This window comes from Dreissena polymorpha, chromosome 2 (genome assembly GCF_020536995.1).
Source record: "Dreissena polymorpha isolate Duluth1 chromosome 2, UMN_Dpol_1.0, whole genome shotgun sequence".
In the NCBI taxonomy this organism is placed as follows: domain Eukaryota; kingdom Metazoa; phylum Mollusca; class Bivalvia; order Myida; family Dreissenidae; genus Dreissena; species Dreissena polymorpha.
Window position 1 is genome coordinate 120,333,084 of NC_068356.1, and position 21,460 is coordinate 120,354,543.

At 34.8% G+C, this 21,460-nt stretch overlaps 1 protein-coding gene across 3 annotated transcripts; it reads right to left on the reverse strand.

Annotated features, from left to right (window-relative positions):
* Window positions 1-434: 434 nt before the first annotated feature.
* On the reverse strand, window positions 435-16,201 carry LOC127868751 (beta-1,3-N-acetylglucosaminyltransferase lunatic fringe-like). 3 transcript variants are annotated; one of them, XM_052410774.1, is made up of 9 exons: window positions 15,694-16,201; window positions 10,603-10,654; window positions 9,974-10,013; window positions 9,388-9,595; window positions 3,192-3,277; window positions 2,735-2,805; window positions 1,377-1,471; window positions 1,008-1,090; window positions 435-537 (listed from the first exon to the last, which is right to left on the reverse strand). In XM_052410774.1, exons 1-9 carry the CDS (start codon window positions 16,111-16,113, stop codon window positions 471-473), a joined length of 1,122 nt encoding a protein of 373 aa, XP_052266734.1. In that variant the 5' UTR covers window positions 16,114-16,201; the 3' UTR covers window positions 435-470. The 3 variants fall into 3 exon arrangements, 2 of the variants coding, with proteins under 2 accessions (XP_052266734.1, XP_052266735.1); XM_052410775.1 differs by lacking the exon at window positions 15,694-16,201 and adding an exon at window positions 14,308-14,930; XR_008044238.1 differs by lacking the exons at window positions 435-537; window positions 1,008-1,090; window positions 1,377-1,471 and adding an exon at window positions 6,338-7,880 and having other exon boundaries at window positions 2,759-2,805.
* Between the last annotated feature and the right edge of the window lie 5,259 nt (window positions 16,202-21,460).

The following is a 21,460-nucleotide window of genomic DNA, read 5'->3' on the forward strand; positions in this document are numbered from 1 at the left end:
CCCGCCCCCTGATGGCCATTTTTTCAATCAACCAGAACCATTTTTGAACTCGTCCAAGATATCATTGGGACAAATCATCTGACCGAGTTCAACTTAGATTGGACATTAAATAGGGTTTCTTAAGGCAAATGTTGATGATAAGACAACAGACAATTGACAATGCACTGGGGACAAAAGGCAATCACAAAAGCTCTACATTGGTACATTTTGATCAGGTTATATAATAATAACAGTTGCAAATAAACAACAACAAATGAACACTAAGATAAGGCCTGCAATGAACACTAAGAAAAAAAATACAGGGACAGTTTAACTGAAAAGAAAACCAGTAAATTCTTTTGTTTGTTTGTTACAGGCCTTCATGGAAATGTGCCAATGAGATCAAGGTTTCCTGCCACACAAAATATTTATCAGCCTCAACAATATCATAACCACTACCACCACCATCCCAAGCATCATCCTTCGTGCTGTCATCTGTCAACATGGCGAAGACATTCTGAACTCAAGGGGTGAATGAGACAGTGAATAGACCACAACCTGCAATAAAACGGGGTACCAATTTAGTACATGGGCTAATCTCTAAAAAATTTAACATCTGTATTTTTTGTCTTTAAATGTTTCGACACCTGAATTTCGTTTCCAAATTTTGTATTAAGAAAAATAATTATTGTTTTTAAGTGTCCAAATAATTAGAGTAATTACGGTATTATAAACTTTGGAAAATGATGTATTGAATTATACTTCTTGTGTTAAAACAACTACCGGGTATCTTTCAATTCATACCTAAAAAAGATTAATTGTTCACCCATTTAGTATGTTATGATAAAATAATAATGTGAATAAAGATAACATTATGTAAGTTCAAATTAGGAAATAAGTTCAATTACCAATGACAAACAGATTTATTTGGATTGACATGAATTGATGTGAATCAAATATGAAAAGCAAATCAAGATACATTTTGGACATAGACAGGCATCATGAGTAAACATTTTATGAAAACAAACCTGGTAGGGTCTTTTTCCACTGGAAATCCTGGTACATTCACAATGTTTGTCCGTTCTTTTGTCATAAGGTAACTCAGTGATATCTAAGAGTATGAACTATATTTCATAAAACAGTGCACATGGTGTTCAAGGAGTAATATTATACACATATATGCCTAGTGAGTGGTTTAACTGTGATTAATACAAAAATGCAAATCCAACCTTTGCCTAAACGTTTTGTGAGCAAAGCACATGTTAAAATGTGAACATAACATATACTATTTTTAACTGTTAACATAGATTTGTCACAACTGTGATCATACCAGAATTATGAGAAGATAACTTGAAAATGTTTTATGACTTGAATAAGAGATAAACCTGTAGAGGTACCTGTGTTATAATATCAGCTGGACTTATCCTCCATAGTGCCTCCAAATGGGAATGGAATTTGTCTATCACAGTCAATTCCTTGTGAAGAAGACTATCTGCAATATGCATTGATTGTTCCACAGGTTCACTGTATACATCTTGATGCGCAAAATAAAACTTGTATAGTACATGTACTAGTATTTAAAATTCTTAACAAATGGCTGCACTACATACATTTACACACCAGCTGAGTGTTTTTTTTAACAAGCATGTGTAATGATTTAAAATTATATTCATGAACAACTAGAGACACCACTGATAGTACTTAACAAGCTCACATTGCACTTTTTAATGATGTAGAAAATACGGCAATCATGTGCTGCATTTTGAATGAGAGATTTTGTCCCAGTATAACTTTAAATGTTACAATGTGTTGAAATTTGCATAACAAAACCATCTGATCATTAATATTTGCCTTTTACTTTGTTACCATGACCTTAGCACTATCGACACTTTTTGAGCATTACATACCTCAGATAAAGAAGTTGCATGCAACAACGCAGTTGCAATTTAAAAATAACTCAACAAATAATGAAATAGAAGTTTAAATTTTTTTTACATATACTTGCACAGACTTGTTGAACAAACACCAAACCACAATTAAGACAGCTGTGTCCACAAGTGTCAAGTGTCCACAAGAAACTCGGTAAACAAAATTCATTTGTAGTTCAAATATTGTTTATTAAAAGCTCACAAATGCCCTACCAGCTCTAAAAGCACATACACCCACATGTCATTTACGGCAAACAATTGACAACAAAACTGCAGATTATTATTTAACTGATAGAAAGCCTTCCTTCATTGACAAAAAATCATACAATATTTGTGGTTATGAAGGCAAATTCCAAGTTTTCTACATCAACTAATACAATTTATTTTTATACAATTAGCCACAAAGCTATTTAGATCTGACGCAGTTTCAAAAAAAAAACAAGAAACACTATTTCCCCCCGTATGTTTGACCTTTGACATTGAAGGATGACCTTGACCTTTCACCACTCAAAATGTGCAGCTCCATGAGATACACATGCATGCCAAATATCAAGTTGCTATCTTCAATATTGCAAAAGTGTATATTAAATGAGCGATTTTGACCCATATATTTGACCTTTGACCTTGAAGGATGACCTTGACCTTTCACCACTCAAAATGTGGAGCTCCATGAGATACACATGCATGCAAAATATGAAGTTGCTATCTTCAATATTGCAAAAGTTAGGGCAAATGTTAAAGTTTGACGCAAACCAACAAACCAACAGACAGGGCAAAAACAATATGTCTCCCACTATAGTGGTGAGGGACATACAAATAAATCTTACTTATTATATATCCAATGGTGCAATCGTCTGGTAGCCTGATCTGGTCTCCGGCTTTCGTCAGCCTTCCGCCACTAAGTTGGGAGACAGCACATATAAGGTTAATGTAAATCAAACATAAATAACAGTGTATTATGTATATATGTCACGCATTAAACACTCAATAAACCCTCAATGAAAGGCATAAAAGGCATGCGGATTAGAAACTTTATACAACAGTTTTGACCGTATTGATTAAGGGTGTTATATAGAGTAAAAATCAAATAAATACAGGTCACAACAAGAGATGTGTTTGTCAGAAACACAATGCCTATTGGTACCTATTTGACTACCAAACCAACAAAATAACTGGCATACCGGAAAAGAACTCAATACTATACAAATTAAGGAATTGCTGTGAAAAAGTGACCTCTTAAACAAACAATATTTAAACATTACTGGTACCAAACCCTCAACATACCCTGCATATGGAACCATCTTCAGTGCCAAGGCTCGACTCACACAGAACCCTGCTCCTCCAGTTGCAAACCAGAATGCAAGCTTGGGCTAAAAGTAAACACCATACGTCATTGCAATTACGATCTTTATTTAACAGATGGGTTTTATCTCAATACAATAATTCATTAAAGAATAACAGGGACAATGATGCTTAGTAAATTATCATTAACTGAAATACTTTTACACATAAAGTTGTAGAATGTTTAATTGAAGACTTATGTAGATAAAACATGTAAAATACTATTATAAAATAAATACACTGAATTGTTGTAAACTTGACAATTCCAAAACATAAGATACAAATTGAAAATAAAGTAAAACTTCTTTATCACAATGTCAAACCACAGGTATTGGGCGCGTGGACAAGTCACTTTAACACTATCAATATGTCATAAAACAACTTTTGTCATCAAAAAAAAAAAAAAAAAAAATTCTGATATGTTTATATATATTATATCAGATTTTTTTTTTATTTTTTTTTATGAAAACAGCTATTGAAATACAGGCTATGATTCACAATGGCTGCCATATTGAATTGTAAGAAATATTCTAAAGATTAGAATCTGATCAGTTTAATTAAGTTGACAATTTAAATACTTAAATTTTCAATTTTATACTATCATTAACAAATTCTAGCACAAGTGCAATTCATTTTAAAGTTGTAAGTATTTATGTATAATTGTATGTATGTTATTCTATACATAGGGTACAATTCTAGTTCAAAGAACTATGGACCAACACATAAACTCAAATAGACCCTTTCAGTTATTCTCATTTACTAATGTAAGAGTTGTGTCCCTTAGCCAGATGTGACGTAATGATATGATAAAAAATCCGCCAGAGAGAAAATTGTACAGTGTCGCTGATAATATCAACGTCTCTTGCACTATACCGTGTATGCGTATTGCACGAATATTTCATTTTTTATTATATTGACGTCTATTAAAGCTATCTCTTTTCGCATAATATCATTTTAGTATATTAACGCGTGAAAATACATTAAACATTCTGTTCAATAACCCTGTGTGTCGCAAGACAAATCCCGCACTGTTACCATTAAACTTTTAACGTAAATATTTTATTAAAATGCCAAATATTGAAAAAAGCGCTGAACGTTTATATTTTAATGGAATTGATCATTGGCATTTGATTTGAGCGCTTTTTTACCACTTGGGAACATGACCTTTACCATTGTAAATGGGTATTGAAGTGTAAATTCACCCCACCTGCAAAGTTAAGACTCCGCCCACTGGTTGGCAAAAAGAGGTGGAATTCATATAAGCGCATAAAGGGAAGGCTGACAAAATCATCGCTTGTAATGATAATCATGCAACATATCAAATAAAATTTTACTAGTTATGACTTAATAAAACATTTGCATGCAAGGAAATGCATTTTTGAAACGTTTATATTGTTGTTATTATTTGTTTTTACTAACAACAAACTCTGGAGTAGAACACAATGTAAGAGCTCGGTATGTGGCTATGACAAAAATCTCCATACTTGGCACTTCTTCGCGACCATTTTTTGTTAAAAAATTCTCATAAATTGCAATTATTTCAGAATAACTTAAATTTAACAAACGAAAACAAGTAATGATGAAAACAAACAACAATTAAATAGATCAAATTACGCAATTTATTGTACCTGATTTGAAACTTTATTTGTCTGAAAAAACATACCTTGTTTCACATAAAATACATTCTCTTGAATAATGTAATTGTTTGATTTAATTGTTCTCACCAATGTTGACACTCTTTGTTGCAGCATATTTATCCCGTGTTTTATTTCACCTTTGTTCATCACAACCCGATTATCTCGTTATGATCGGATACTGCCCAGACAATTACAAAGAAAACAAGGTGTCACAAGAGATGTGTTTGTCAGAAACACAATGCTCCCTATTCCGCCACTTTGAAATTAAAAAAAAAAATTGTTGACCTTTGACCTTGAAGGATGACCTTGACCTTGAACTTCCACCACTCAAAATGTGCAGCTTCATGGGAATGCCGCTTTGAATTATTTTTTTTGACCTTTGACCTAGAAGGATGACCTGACCTTGAACTTCCACCACTAAAAATGTGCAGCTTCATGCGATACACATGCATGCCAAATATCAAGTTGCTATCTTCAATATTGCAAAAGTTATGGCCAACGTTTAAGTTTTTTTTCCGGACGGACGGACAGACTGACAGACTGACATACTGACGGACAGTTCATCTGCTATATGCCACCCTACCGGGGGCATAATAAACCCAGGGACCTATAGTTGGGTTCCTGCATAAACCACATGTTGCAGCCTAGTGTCTGGTAATAACACACAATTTATGATACCCCCATGTCATTCCCCCATGGCATATTAAGCAGTTCTTTTAGCCAAATTTTAAAGCCAAAATACTGAACATTTGCTTCAATAAAATAGTTTAACATTAAAAATAATGAAGACATTATTGGAAATAGATTTACAGGAACAAGTGTATATATATTAGCCAATTTAATCATAATAATACAGTGTTTAATAACTATAAATAAATTTTAAATATTGTGCAATTTAACTGCTACACAATTGAGGTATTCAACGGGTACCAGCAAATGTAAACTCCGCTATTACATGTATAGATTTAAGTACGGACTACGTTATTTCAGTGTACGAAACACCATCATGAAAACAAACAATCACAATAGGGTAAACAATACTTGCGTTAAATATATTAAATATATAGATTTATTGATCATAAAATGCTAGATTTGAATCACTCCTTATCATTAGTAAAGAGATTTCATTATACATGCAAAGACAGTTCAATTTGCATAATATGCAGAGTTCGTTTTCATATGTATGCTAACATTTATTAATATTGTCATTCAATATAAACAAAACAAAAATCCATTCAATGGATAAGAAAATGATAATTTAACAATTGTTATGTATTCCACTTTTTTAGGGCTTTGTTTTACAATTGATTAAATGCATCTCTTACACCTTCGATCGCTGATGAACAACAACAATATTCACACCACTTATAATTGTGATCAAATAAATATATGTTTCATTATTTTTTAAACATCATTTATAAAAGTCTTACTATAAGAAAGAATATGGCTTACTTAGTTGTTTTGTTTTGTGGGATTTTCAGTATTTAGTCTTCCGATCACATTCTCTGATGAACAATACCACTGCTGTATCAGCAGTATAAACCGAATATAAAAAATTTATTAGAAAATACATTATTAACAATTTGGTAAGTACAAATCTTTGTGTGCATATTTTTAGTCCACTTACATCGTTGAAAAAAACATTTTCTAACAAGATTTCTGTTCTCGTTTACAATCGATACACTTGATTATCATCGCATGACGTCACACAAGGGAGATATGACGTCACACAAGGGAGATAATTAAATACCGGCAATAACTGAAAGGGTCTATTATCCAGCTATCAATGCTTCAATTTATTGTGGTAATTTATTATTGATATACAAACAATTTTATTGTGACTGAGATATGTTGCATCTTGCAAAAATGTGTCTTATATCATACCATGCCAGCGTAGCTCCAGACCTGCATGCACATTGGATCAGTCTGGTAAGGAGCTACTGAGTCCGCCATAAAGTCCATGGTTCTATTAGCAGACAGAGTACTTCCAAACCAGCCCGCGCATATGTGCATGCTAGTCTGGAGCTATGCTGGCCTTATATTGCATAAGACTCATTTTTACATGAAGAATCTCATTTGGTAACCATAGGATTATTATTAATTATTGCTTTAGTCAAAGAAGTTATACTACAGTTCTATATTTAATTTATTCCATTATCTTCAAATGAAATTAATACTAATACAAACATAATGGTGAGCAAAATAATTGTTCAAGGAAGTAATTTATTTTGTAGTTGCTGTTAATATGTTTGCTGTTAATATCTCAAAGTAAATTGGGCCTTTTAACACATCTATGTAAACACAACTGAAACTAAAACAACAAACATGACACAATGTACAAATTAAAACATACAACCGTATTTATGTACACATCATTAATTACAAGTTTTCAGGCTTTTTATATAAATAAAATAAAAACAAAAGAAAACCATTGAAATGTCCAATAAGTTACAGGAAACATGTTTCAATAAGAACAAAATTGCATTGTGACTAAAGACGTATTTACTTTATCTATTTTTTGCTTTAACATGAGACACCTTTATTTCTCATGTACTTTGGTCTTGCATGTAATTTGGACAAATTCAAACAAAAATAAGTGCTTTAAAGTTTCCAATAAATTAACTTCAATAAAAAACAATATTTGAACTAACCTTGGTAACACAGCAAAAGAAAATCACTGAAACTTAGGTGCTCCCTGATCATCCCTTTCTAAAAGTATGCGTTCGTGCAAAGCTTGGGAACGAAAAATGAGTCAATTACTTTATGAAATACCTATTGACTCAATTACATTAAGATTAGAACTCAGACGGATGGACAATGCAAGACTAAAATATGCCCCACCATCTTTTAGGGAGAATAAAAAAGCAAGGGCTCAAAATAATCAAACAGCAACATAATGGCTTTACAAACACCGCAAACTCAAAATTGAAACCAAAACTTTACACATTAAACAAGTTACCAACAAAAGCACAATTTCATTACCTATACCAAGAGGCTGTTAGGGACCAAAAACATACAAAATATGCATTCACTATGATCAACACACATTGATGTTAGATAACATGTCAAAATATTATCACTGAAACATTCCAGTATATTTAAGTGACACCATAAGTAACTCTAATGATTTGCATATGTGTTGTTGTCCATTTAACAACAATCCATAGTTAAACATTATGCATCACTCAATATGTTTATAACATGTATAAATAAATAAATATTTTGTGGGCATTCATGGAGGTGTTGGACTGGCACAATTAACATTAATTTATAACATAGACACAATTATAACAGACCCAGTCCACAGACAGTCCCATCCTTTGATAGTAAAATGTACACATAATTATAACAGACCCAGTCCACAGACAGTCCCATCCTTTGATAGTAAAATGTACAAACATACGGTCTCTTTTTGCTCTCCAAAATAGACACCATTCACATAATACTAAAATAACTAAGATGTTGGTGAAATATCAAATAACTGTCAAACTATAAATGCAAAAACATGACAGATATGCAATTTGGAAATATATGTATGTTAATTTCCACTCAAGATACTATAATAGACAATAGGATTATTGATAAAAGGATCTGAAAACAAGAGATGTGTTCGTCAGAAACACAATGCCCCCTATTGCGCCGCTTTGAAATATAATTATTTTTTTGACCTTTGACCTTGAAGGATGACCTTGACCTTGAACTTCCACCACTCAAAATGCGCAGCTTCATGAGAACGCCGCTTTGTTTTATTATTTTTTACCTTTGACCTTGAAGGATGACCTTGACCTTGAACTTCTACCACTCAAAATGTGCAGCTCCATGAGATACACATGCATGCCAAATATCAAGTTGCTATCTTCAATATTGCAAAAGTTATGGACAACGTTTAAGTTTTTTTCTGACGGACAGACAGACTGACATACTGACGGACAGTTCAACTGCTATATGCCACCATACCGGGGGCATACAAATATCAGAGAGCAGAATACACTAACTAATAAGTTAGTCCTACAGACAGCATTGAACTTTGTTGTTGTTACGGTTGTACCCTAACAGCACACATTTCTGTCAACCAGGCTTGAGGACCTTTGTTTACTCTAAACCGTACTACTTTGTTTGCGGTTAATTATAGTAGTTTTAAGCTAAGGCATTTTTGTTTCACTTTCAGTTACTCATTTTTACATTAAACGGTTAGTTACATCTGGCAATCATATGAAGCTATTTAAGGAGAATATGAGTACATTTGAGGTTGTGGAAAAAGCAAGTACAAAGCATTCTAGTATTAGTATATACATGTATATTTGAGTATTTTTAAACACATTCACAAAAGTGCATTCTACTTGTTCCGATTTAATACTTAAATGAAATGTGTGTAATTTTGGCTATTTTAAAGGTTTTCATGGGGAAAAGGTTCTAGCCATATAGAATTTTCTTTAGCCAAACTGGTGAATCTGTACCCATTAGCTAATCTGGCGTATGGCATATTAAGCCCGGTTACCTACCCCAGGGTTCACATGGTTGATCACCTCTATGGGGTGGTCCAGACTGGGTTTCCCCAGGTACCAGTCCTCCGTGTGCCGGTACCCGGCCAGCAGTCTAACAAGCTCTTTCACATTTAAGTACGTGTCATCGTCCACGTGACACCACCAGCGAAGCTCCGACACGATGTACATGTCAAACTCATGACCCATCTTACACACAAGTGAGCGCCTGTGAATGACAAAGGATAACTGTGTTATAGAAAACAGATTGTCGAAGTCATACAAAGCAGTTATAGAATCTAAATAAAAATTTGGAAGATTGTTCACTTGAAACAATAACACATCGTTGTTTAAATAAAAATAGATGTAGTTTTCTGGTATAGTAATTACCAGTACTTTAAATAAGCTTTGTACAAAGCTGCATGAAGATTAAATAACAAGAGGTGCACTATTAACCGGGGTTATACTGAGTCAACAATGATGTTGTTTTATAATACAACAACTAATAGTATCAAACATCTAGTAACTTATATAAAATATTAACTTGTTTAAGTGACTTATAGAGATACCAATGTCTAGCATGCTGTTAAAAACCAAATACTCAAACCTATTATGGTCCCTTGAACAGTTGGTATTTACAATGTGACCTGCAACATGAAAATCATATGAATACTTCATGAATACAAACCTGAAAAAAAAATCAATACAAAAAGGCAAACCTACAATGCTAATTGCAACTTTAAAATAACCGGTATACTTTTTAATACAGATCAGAAACAAAACTTCAATACAAAATTATCACTTTTATTTTCTGTATGTTTCTTACATATATAATTATTGTTTTTATATATATATTTATAGAAAATGCTTTTCTTCCTATAAACAGAAACTCGTAGCCATTCAGGCCATTGTTGTCATCAAATGAAGCAAGTGTTGTTGTTTTTTTAATCTAATTATTATAGGGCACTTTGATGTAACCCTTGAGGTATTAATGTCATGTTCATAAGAAAAAAATTATTCGCTTTTTCAATATGAAGTCAACAAGCAATCTGTGTACAATTTGAAACATGAATTTTATCTGCAATCTTTTAATAATGACAACTCTGTCAGAGTGTCTCTCAATATTTCTAAACATTGTCAAGCATATACTTTAGTTTTGGTATATCCTTGCATGAAATTTGAATGATCTCTTCATGATCAAGTTGTGAAAGTAAAACCAGTCAATTTTGTCTATACCTGCCATTACATTTTCTAATGCTTCATCTCGCTGGTCTGTGAAAATGTATGTCTGAAACAGAACAAGATTATACTAGAGCTTTGTCACAGACGTAACGTGTACCCCCACGTGCCGCATTGACACAGACTATTTTAAATGCTGTCTTCACAAAACAAGAGAATGTAATTTATGGCAATGTTTAGTTGGTCTTAGCGTCCGACTTAATTTACAGAGCATACATGTATTTTGCAAATCAGTATGTGCTTAGAAGCCTTAGCTATGGTAAGAACCACAACTCACTCTGCTAGGGACGATTACCGCTGCCTGTCTGCAGCAGACGACAAATGATTCTGCTCTAACAGTGAGTGTATATACCAGCTTGTAAGACGACATTGGCCAGTCTAGTGTTTATCATTGAAATCTGTACATATTGGCTGCTTTCAGGGAAAATTGGGCTTAATGCACGTCAAATAAGATTAGCGTGTGCACACTGATTAGCCTGTGCAATGCGCACAAGCTAATCAAGGACAACAAAAGCGAACAACTTCAGTGCTTTCAGCGCTTTGATTAAGAATTGTTATGCCATTATTATTTACAGCCATTTTAACCTTTGAACTTTTGAATTCTTTCCCATGACACGCCGTCCAATGACTGTGAACAAAATTAATGTACATTTTAAAATCTCACTATGAATGACATAGTTATGGTCCAGAAAAGATCATTTATTGCCATTTTTGACCTTTGAACTAAAAGTGTGACCTTGAACTTGGAGATATCTACCTAATTCTTTCGCGCGACACACTGTCCAATGATGGTGAACAAAAGAGCCAAATGATTTAAAAGTTCTTGAGTTATCATCCGGAAACCATTTAACTGTTTCGGGTCACCGTGACCTTGACCTTTGACCTAGTGACCTGAAAATCAATAGGGGTCATCTGCGAGTCATGATCAATGTACTGATGAAGTTTCACGATCCTAGGCGTAAGCGTTCTTGAGTTATCATCCGGAAACCATTTTACTATTTTGCTATTTCGGGTCACCGTTACCTTGACCTTTGACCTAGTGACCTCAAAATCAACAGGGGTCATATGCGAGTCATGATCAATGTACCTATGAAGTTTCATGATCCTAGGCCTAAGCGTTTATGAGTTATCATCCAGAAACCATCTCAGGGTTTTTTTTGGCCAGATTTTATAGCCGAAATTCGGCTATGTTCCCAATCCCAAAAAGTATACTTTTTTCCCAAAATGTGGCAAAAAATTCCCAATTTCAAGAAGTGTCTAATGCGTATTTTATCTAAATTTTATTTCAATTACATCTAACAAAGTATTTTATGATTTTGTTCTTTTAATTTTAATGATTATAAAGTGTTATATCAAATTCAGTATCTCCCTAATTAGTGGACTTTTCGTGTGGAAAAAAAGGCTAATGAATTAATTTTCCCAATTTCATGAAAATGCCGATAAAATTCCCAATTCCAAAGCCATGGGCTATCTTCCCAAAAAGTGGGGAAAAAACCCTGCATTTGGACTGTTCACATGTTTTCACTATATACATATAGAGAAAAATGCCCCGCACACTGGCGGCCATGTTTTTTCACCGATCCGGACCATTTTCGAACTCGTCTGAGATATCAATAAAACCAATGTTTTGATTAACGCTCATGATGATTGGGGAAAAATTGTGACTTCTAGAGTGTTTACAAGATTTCTCTATAGCCAAATAGGGAAAACTGCCACTATATACATATAGAGAAAAATGCCACGCCCACTGGCGGCCATGTTTTTTCACCGATCTGGACCATTTTCGAACATGTCCGAGAAATCAATTAAACCAATGTTTTGATTAACTTTCATGATGATTGGTAAAAAATTGTGACTTCTAGAGTGTTTATAAAGTTTCTCTATAGCCAAATAAGGAAAACTGCCCCGCCCACTGGCGGCCATGTTTTTCAACGGACCGAAACCACTTTTGAATTCAACCAAGATATCATTAAGACAAACATTTTGACAAAGTCACATGAAGATTGGGCATGAAATGTGACTTCTACAGTGTTTACAAGGTTTTCCTTTTTTGACCTAGTGACCTAGTTTTTGACCTGGCACAACCCAATTTCAAACTCGGCAGAGATTTCATTTGGACAAATCTTCTGACCAAGTTTCATGAAGATAGGACAAGAAATGTGGCCTCTAGAGTGTTTACGAGCAAATGTTAATGGACGGACGGACGGACGACAGACAAAGACCGGTCACAAAAGCTCACCTGAGCAATCAGGTGAGCTAAAAAAAGCACGGTATACAGTGACCTCACATAATGACCCTGACCACATGTGTTAGTTTCTAATGAATGCCTTTAGTATTATCAGTGATATTGAGATGTTACCTTAACCAGAGCAGTACGCAGAGGCCAACATTTGGGTGAATAGTTGAGCTTAAAAGAAACTGGACATAAATAAACTGCAAAAGGAGAATTACGTTTTTATCAAATATTTTATAGCAACATTTTTTAACCAACCAGAAATTTGTTTTTGGCTCTCATTTCGTAAGTATGTTTTGAGATTGAGAATGCACTGATTTTTTCCATTCTTTACAAAGTACCCGTAAAAGATACTTTCCCAATTGAGGAAAAGCTACACAATTCCTTATTCTCATCTGAAAAATTCCCAAAAGGAAGAACCTTTTTGACAATTAAAATGAGCATTGGAACTGAACACTTCAAGAAAAAATTAATGTAAATAAATACATGTATATAAATTGGTTTGAGCAATTTATACCAACTAATTTAAAAGACTCATATTTCCTAATCTGAAAATTTCACAAAGTCAATGTTCCCAATTTCAAAGATTGTTCAAAATGATATGTCTACCAGTACTTTTCCCATAAGGGAAAAATAATCGCTCCAATGCAGCAAATATCCGCCCAGAATTCGACTAAGAAACACTGATTTAGGAATAACTGAACTTGGGTTACCGGTGCATCAAGTGCCTAATTCTGCCATTTAAGTTTTGCATGTTTGATACCATTATAATTTACTATCAAGGAGTTAACAAATAGAATTATTTCATTTCTTCACATCTGTTACAGAGGTCCACATATGAATTATCTCAGAAACATAACAAGAGCACTGCATAACGGGTGCCACGCTCAGCTGCCAAAGCTTGTCAGATTTTTTTGAATTTTTTAGAGGTCACTGTGACCTTGACCTTTGACCTAGTGACCCAAACATGGGTGTGGCGTGTAGAACTCATCAAGGTGCATCTACATATGAAGTTTCAAAGTTGTAGGTTGAAGCACATTGATTTTAGAGCCTATGTTAAAGTTTTATATTAGAGGTCACAGTGACCTTGACCTTTGACCTAGTGACCCAAAAATGGGTGTGGCGTGTAGAACTCATCAAGGTGCATCTACATATGAAGTTTCAAAGTTGTAGGTGGAAGCACTTTGACTTTAGAGCCTATGTTAGTTTTAAATAAGAGGTCACAGTGACCTTGACCTTTGACCTAGTGACCCAAAATGTTAAGGTTTTAGCACGACTACTATTTGGAGATGATGGGCTATCACCTGAACACAACACATAACAGGGGTGTGATTTAAGAACCACATAAGGGGAGGAAAATGCCCTACCCCCCTTACAGACTAAGTTAAACTCTTTATTTTTATTTATGATAAATGTCAGCATGTCAAAGGCTTCATCGCAGCAACAAAATGTTTTGTTACAATAGTTACATAGGTCGCGGTGGTGTCATGGATGAGGTGTCCGTCTAGCAATCGAGAGTTCGTGGGTTCGATTCCTGCTCCAGGAGCGTTCTCATTGTATACCTATGTGGGATAAGAGGGAGGGGGAATCGATCCGAACCACTGTATTATCTATTTCTGTTTACTGCCAACCTCTCTTTCGAGTATTATAGGCAGATATGGACACTATGGAGTCCGTTTCCTGGGAAGAAGCAGTACTTGGTTATCTCCTTAATTGACACCAATGGTTATCGGGTTTGTTTAACAAAGCGCATTCTTTCCAATAAAAGCGGCGTGTACAGTCTATCTGTCAAAAAAACAATGGCGGCGCCCAGAGAGCGTACTAAAAAACTGCAAAGCGTGCAAAAACACACTTTTAACATATTGTACGCAAAGTGAGCCGAAGTTGAATGTTAAGAAAGACATTATAGAAAAGATCTTATACGATGTTGTATGTTCAGTTGCTGACACAGTCGGAAAAGCTATAAAAAAACGAGACACGACGGGTCCAAACTTAAAAATAAAAAAAAAATAAACGAGTGGAAGGGACAATTCCAGTGGCTAATCGTTGAAAAGATTGAAGGGGAGACCCGTTTTAATTGTGAAATATGTAAAAATTCATCAAAGGCATGCAATCTAAGCACAGTTTGGGCATATGAAGGTTTTTGAAAAATAAAATTGTATAATACTGAATAGACACTGTTGAACTCGTATAAATAAAGTTGTTAGTATATTTATTTTGATTTTTTGCATGAAATTAACCATTATTATTTATTTTTAGGTCATTTAGAAAAGTTAAGAATTATTTTCCAAAACTTAGTAGTAATGTTAAGAATAACATTTCAGAGTTAAGAATTCTTTTTGAAAATCTGGTAGTAACGTTAAGAATTTCACAAAACCTTATCTGGAGCTCTGTATTATATAAAGATAAATCAATAGTACAAGAACAACACCACAAAATGGTCACCTTACAACAGCACCATTAACTACCTGATCCATATTGCATTTCCTTCTCTGGTAACTCCAGAATGGAATAGAAGTCAAATAAGCATCTTAGATGCCTGTCATCGAATCCATAAAAGGTTAAATCATTTGAGGACGATTGAACTTTACCGGTATGTAAAAAAGAATGGAAAAGCGTATAATTGTATCATTGCTTAGCGCGCAACACCTAACGCAAAAACTAATAATCCATTTAATCCTATATATTTCTTTAGAATCGTGGGCTACCGCCTCCAAACCCCCACTTTGTTGATAGTGGTAAACAACTCGTACTGGTAAAGTTCAATCTCACATGAAATTTTTGTTGTTGATATGCACAGACTGTTATGATGCATTACTCTGAACCACTAAATATGTTGAAACTAACAAATTTACCTGGTTCTTAGCTTGCTGTACCCATGTATTTATTAAAAGTTGCAGACGGCTGACATGGTTTTGAGAGGCTGTTTTAATGCTGATAAAAATATCTTTCAATTCTGTAACACGATTTCCATCTAATTTCAAATCTGAAGGCGCCTTCGTTTGACTCGCCCGCCTTAAAACAACAACGAATTTTGTTCGATCTGTTGTTAAATTGTTAGACATTTCTAATCCTAATTGATGTTTTATTGGGATTTTTGGAAAGTTGGTGAAGTTATTTAATCCGCCATCTTTTTTATCGCTGAAGTTCTTTTCAACATGTAAAATTGACAATGAAACCTCCTTGAAAATGCTTGTCAGTGCAATCACAGTTAGAATCAAAATAGAAATACGTATTTTCAGCCTATTCTTCCGATGACATATATTTGTCATCATTTTCGTTGGTGTAAGACTACATTTTCTTTTCGGACTTGTTGCTTTGTGTTCGATGGCCAAAAGTCATCACAATAAAATAAATGCCCTACTGTACCATAGTCCTAGATTTACCGAAAAGGTAAAAGTACCGAGAGCGCAGTGTCATTACCGAAAGCGCCCTGTCGAATGCATACGTAAACAATGAATAAGTTAATTCACGGACTCTATATTACAATCAACATACACTCCGTGGTTAATTGAACTTTGGAGTTTGTAGTTTGATTGTTTTCACTCTTTTTCACAAAGATAAACAAAATCAACCATCATTAGGGTTACATACAGTAATGTTTTGTTGTTTAACTATGCCATCAGATTTAATAAATTTATAATCGAATAACTATAATAAAACGTGTAAAACATTCAGCACGGGAATTAATCGATATACTAATTACAAAGAAATGCTAATATGCTTATATTTAGAAATCAAGATCTAGAGATTTCAATTGAAACAATTTTGTTAACGAATATATTACTTGAATAATGAAACGCAAAAAAGCATTATCGGAAGAGAAATTCTTGTTATCATCCGCTTGTTTTAATATAAGGCTGAATGCCAATTGCATATATAAAACATACATCCCAACATTTCAACTAACATAATATATGCTGGAGTCACCACATTGGAACGCTCATCTGCAAAACAACACGAATTTTACGGCACGACAATTATTATTTGTTTGACTGGGATGAAGGCCAGAACAAGCTGAACAAACGCGAACCAAACAGGTAACTTTTTTATGAACAGCATGAGTCGCCTATTTGAATGAATAGAAAGTTAAAACTTAAACTACTCATGAATAATTCATTACCTCACTTAAAGAGACACTACTTAGTCAGCGTTTTCTGCGAAATACCAGTACGTGGTAAATGCTAAAGGGTAACAATCGAACCAGGGATACTAGTCCAGTCCACTGCACAATTGACCTGTGAATTTAAAAAGAGCAAACATTTGGCATAATTTTGACAGGCGTATCCAATTTACCATTAAATGGTAAAAACTACGCGTGTACATAACAGCACACAATACATTTGAACGTGTTTCAAAAAGTTGGACTATTCATAATGATCGGTTTCCTGTTTGCTTTCTAGTGGGCTATTGAAAAAAATATAATTCTCACATAAAACAAGCACACAATTTAAACTACACTTGTCTATGACCTAGTCATCTCTAGAAGGAAACTATGGAACACCTCAAACCGGGATGATAAACTAGGAAGAGAACAAATCTAACAACCGGAAAACACACTTACTGTATCTTCATTTTGACACACTGACCTAGTGACAAGAATACCACTGACATCCTGATTACTATCCGCTATACAACTACACCCACTCAGTGAACGTGGATGCACTTTCGAGTTTCACAATTTGCAACTGATATGCACGACATGTCTGTATAGTATGTTCCTTCACAACCAGACAGGCTTGTAAGTCATATTGGCATATATGTAGATAGGTGCCTTTGGCGTTTAAGAAACAATATACAATGCTTTAAATGACACAGTCAGCCTTCGCCGCTTTGACGTGGTGAAGGAGGTTCTCGAGTTGATTCCGGTCTGCTTATAGTTCATGATAATTGTTTTCTAAATGTTCACACTTGATATTCATGATACACTAGAGCAAGCTCTCCATATGTTTCTCAATATCACTTCGAATGTTTTATGAGAATGCAAGGTATTCGTAGTGTCAATGTTAGATGAATGTTTTCTCAATTCTCACTTCTTTTGTTTGAAATCCATATCTCAATTATCTGTAGGGCGCCCTATAACTAAACTTTTTAGATTGCCCAACATATGCTCCCAGGATGAACAATCTTAAACTGTATTGTACATTACAAAGTTAAAAAGGTTTGAAAAGAATGAATAGTTTGTTGGAATGTGCTCTAAATGGTCATTTTTTGTTTTGTTTGTTTCGTGAATAATGTAGTTTTTGTATCTTGATGCAACATTAAATGGTAAACAATTTTTCATTTTATAAATGGTCGAATGTAAGCAGGTACACGTCTGTTTAGATTCTGGCGGACTTACGTTCGTATAACAGCAAAAGAAAATGTACAGTTCTTTCTTGTTAAACTTTTGTCTTTCTTTATTATGCTATTTCTTTACCACCTACCGGTAATTTATGTTTGTACATGTAGTGTCGATCCAAGTAGTGATTTGCTTGAAAATTTTCATTATATAGTGTCACTAATAGTCTTTTTATATGTTAACTACATTAGATGAGGCTTTTAGCTCCCGATTCATATCCTATATGTCGGGCAGGGAGGCAATATATTCACCCCACTTTAACTAGCTGATGGATAGGGAACCGGTCTTATCAAAACAGCCCTCGAGAGAAACTCGAACCATTGGTCTCCCGCTCCGTATGAGAACGCACCCCCTCCCCAAACACACACACACACACACACACCACCACCACCACCACCACCTGTGGTTTATTTTTTATGACGACTACATGTGGGAACAGCTTGTTTTTAGTAAGTGGCTGGAACCTTTGGATGCGGGGAGAAATACCACAAGCTTGAGATATTCCCACAACAAATGCTGCTGCCTCACGAACATTTTTGGGGGCCGAAGCTCAGTAAACAAAGACAGTATTTTACATATATCACTCGTATTTGTAAAAATAACACAACTGCCCAAAATTTGAAAACAAACATGCAACTATTAAATTTGTCTCTTTTATATGAACAAATTATTTTTAAAATTATTTATTGTGGACAGCACAGGCAAAGCTTGGACAACACTTTACGCACACGTTTTAAGTCCGGTTATACCAGAAACCGATTCAATTATATTAAGTGGTTAAAATGTACTATCATAAAAAAACACAAGCATTTAAGCTCACTGAGATATGTGCTGGACATTTCACAATTTTCTCGAGGCAGTTAAAATAATATTATGTTTACATGTATGTTTATCAGATACCGAACCATTTCATGTGCATCCGTACTCCGCTAAGAAAATTATCGTAATATCAGCACATTAAAAATCTGTGTACAATCCGACATCTGCATGTTTTTAATGTTAAAATATGAACTACAGATCGGCATTAGTGTTTGTGTTTTGCAGTTTTAAGATTGCGCCTGTTCAAGGCGTACGGACGGGGCCAAACTCATAAAGGCACGTAAATAGGTTACATGTTTAAGCTTATGGTTAAAATAAAATGTAATCTTACTTTACATGGGAACACATAATCACGCGACTTTGTGTGGTTCACAATCGAACGTTACTGGATGGAAACACGCCGGTATGTGGTGCTTTTTTTCAAATAAATTCTAAAAAAACTTTTTTTTTAAGAATTTCAACTTGTACATAAAATATAGTATTTATGCTGCTTATGGCAATGTGGAATACAACATAATTACTTTATTTAATAAGACTGTGTTCTTGGCCAAAAATTCTATGTGTAACGCATTCATGAACACGGTTATGCTGCGGGCAACCAGGTATGTGTGTTAATACACATACCTGGGGCAACGTACGAAACGTTGGCACCGATTTCTGACGTATTCAATGATGTTATCTTAAATCTTTAGATATCGGGGCGAAATGCCATATGCACTAAAGATGTTTGCTAATGTATTTCAATAACTTTAGATATTAATAATAATTTGCAATATAAAGTTCATAACGGTGTGTGTACATTCTGTCCAGCCCGTGTGTAAACCTCTGTGAACCCCGTTAATCCTGTACTCGGGTAACTAAGATATGGGTTAAAAGTAAGGTTGTTATGTTGACACCTAGCGTTTACTACATATAATGTAACCCGTATCGTACTAAGTGGAGCGGTGACCAAAGATTGTAAACGAGGCACGCTCTGAGAAAATCGGTATCCGAAGAGGCGAATGTACACCTACAAAAGAACACTGATCACCAGCTTCTAAATAAGTATGAAGTTATTACGTTTGAAAAACGGCCAATCAAGCAATACTACTGATATATCAGCCTTAACCTTTTTATTTCCCATACTATTAAGTTCAATATGTTGATTGCTTAGTAACGGTGATAATTTACACAATAATCACAATTTCCAAGAATAGCAACTGGCTTTGCTATTGGTCAATATGGCTCATTGGGTCATTGTCGACCTGAAATGGCTTCAAGTTACCCGGGGGTGACTAGAAGCCGATTCTTGTCACCTTAGGGTGACTTCAAACCGATTCATGTCACCCAGGGGTGACTTCAAGCCGACCGGGTGACTTGAATCGGCTTGAAGTCACCCAGGGGTGACATGAATTGGCTTCTAGTCACCCCCGGCTGACTTCAAGCCATTTTAGGTCGACAAAGACCCAATGAGCATATTGCATTGGGTCATTGTCGCCTTGAAGTTACCCGGGGGTGACTAGAAGCCGATTCTTGTCACACTAGGGTCTATTCAAGGGTGTTCATGTCACCCAGGGGTGACTTCAAGCCGACCGGGTGACTAGAATCGGCTTGAAATCACCCCTAGATGACATGAATCGGCTTCTAGTCACCCCAGGGCGACTTCAAGCCATTTCAGGTCGACAATGACCCAATGAGCGTCAATATGTTGCTGTAGGTGTCTGAAGTTGGTTAACTAGTAGTCGTTTTTTAAATGTTACACATTGCAGTTTGATGCACGTTTGTATGCTAACCATCTTTATTTATTCCTTTACAGGTTAACAGCATAAATGTATTGAATCAATAATATGTATAGGTTCTGTACAATACTGTACTGCAGAATACGTATCGCAGTGACAGACTAAAGTAGACGCAATTTTCACCTCGGTCTGTCTATCACACACATAGCACAATGTGCTGGTATTCTTTTTCTGGAACATATTTATAATTTTACCTAATTATCTAGGTCATGTAGTGTTGTTTTTTTGTTTGAAATAAAAGAAAAAATATTTTATCAGATTCAAACCGAATGTAAATCTTATGCACTGAGGAATATTTTTCAGACATTTGTGTTGAAATTCAAGAAGACCTACGTTGTTATATATGCTCATCTTGTTATGTTATCAAAACTAAGAATATATTTTCCTTGCAACAGTAACGAGTGCGACCATCTCTTTCATGAGTAAAATGACGTACTAAACAACTATAGAATTGGGAAGGCGGCTGCAGTATCATGTTTAAGCTTTGAAGTTACAAACCTCGAGTTTGGTTGTGGACATGCAACCTTAAATGTTCGCATGACATTTGCCTTTTAAAGATCAAATATGTGTACGAGTGATCATTTGGGGCATACACCTTATTGATTGGTTTAGTTTAAAGCCAACCTTTTGCTACCGAATTCATCATAAAGTACCAGGTCGGTTTGACTAATTTGAACACAGAAA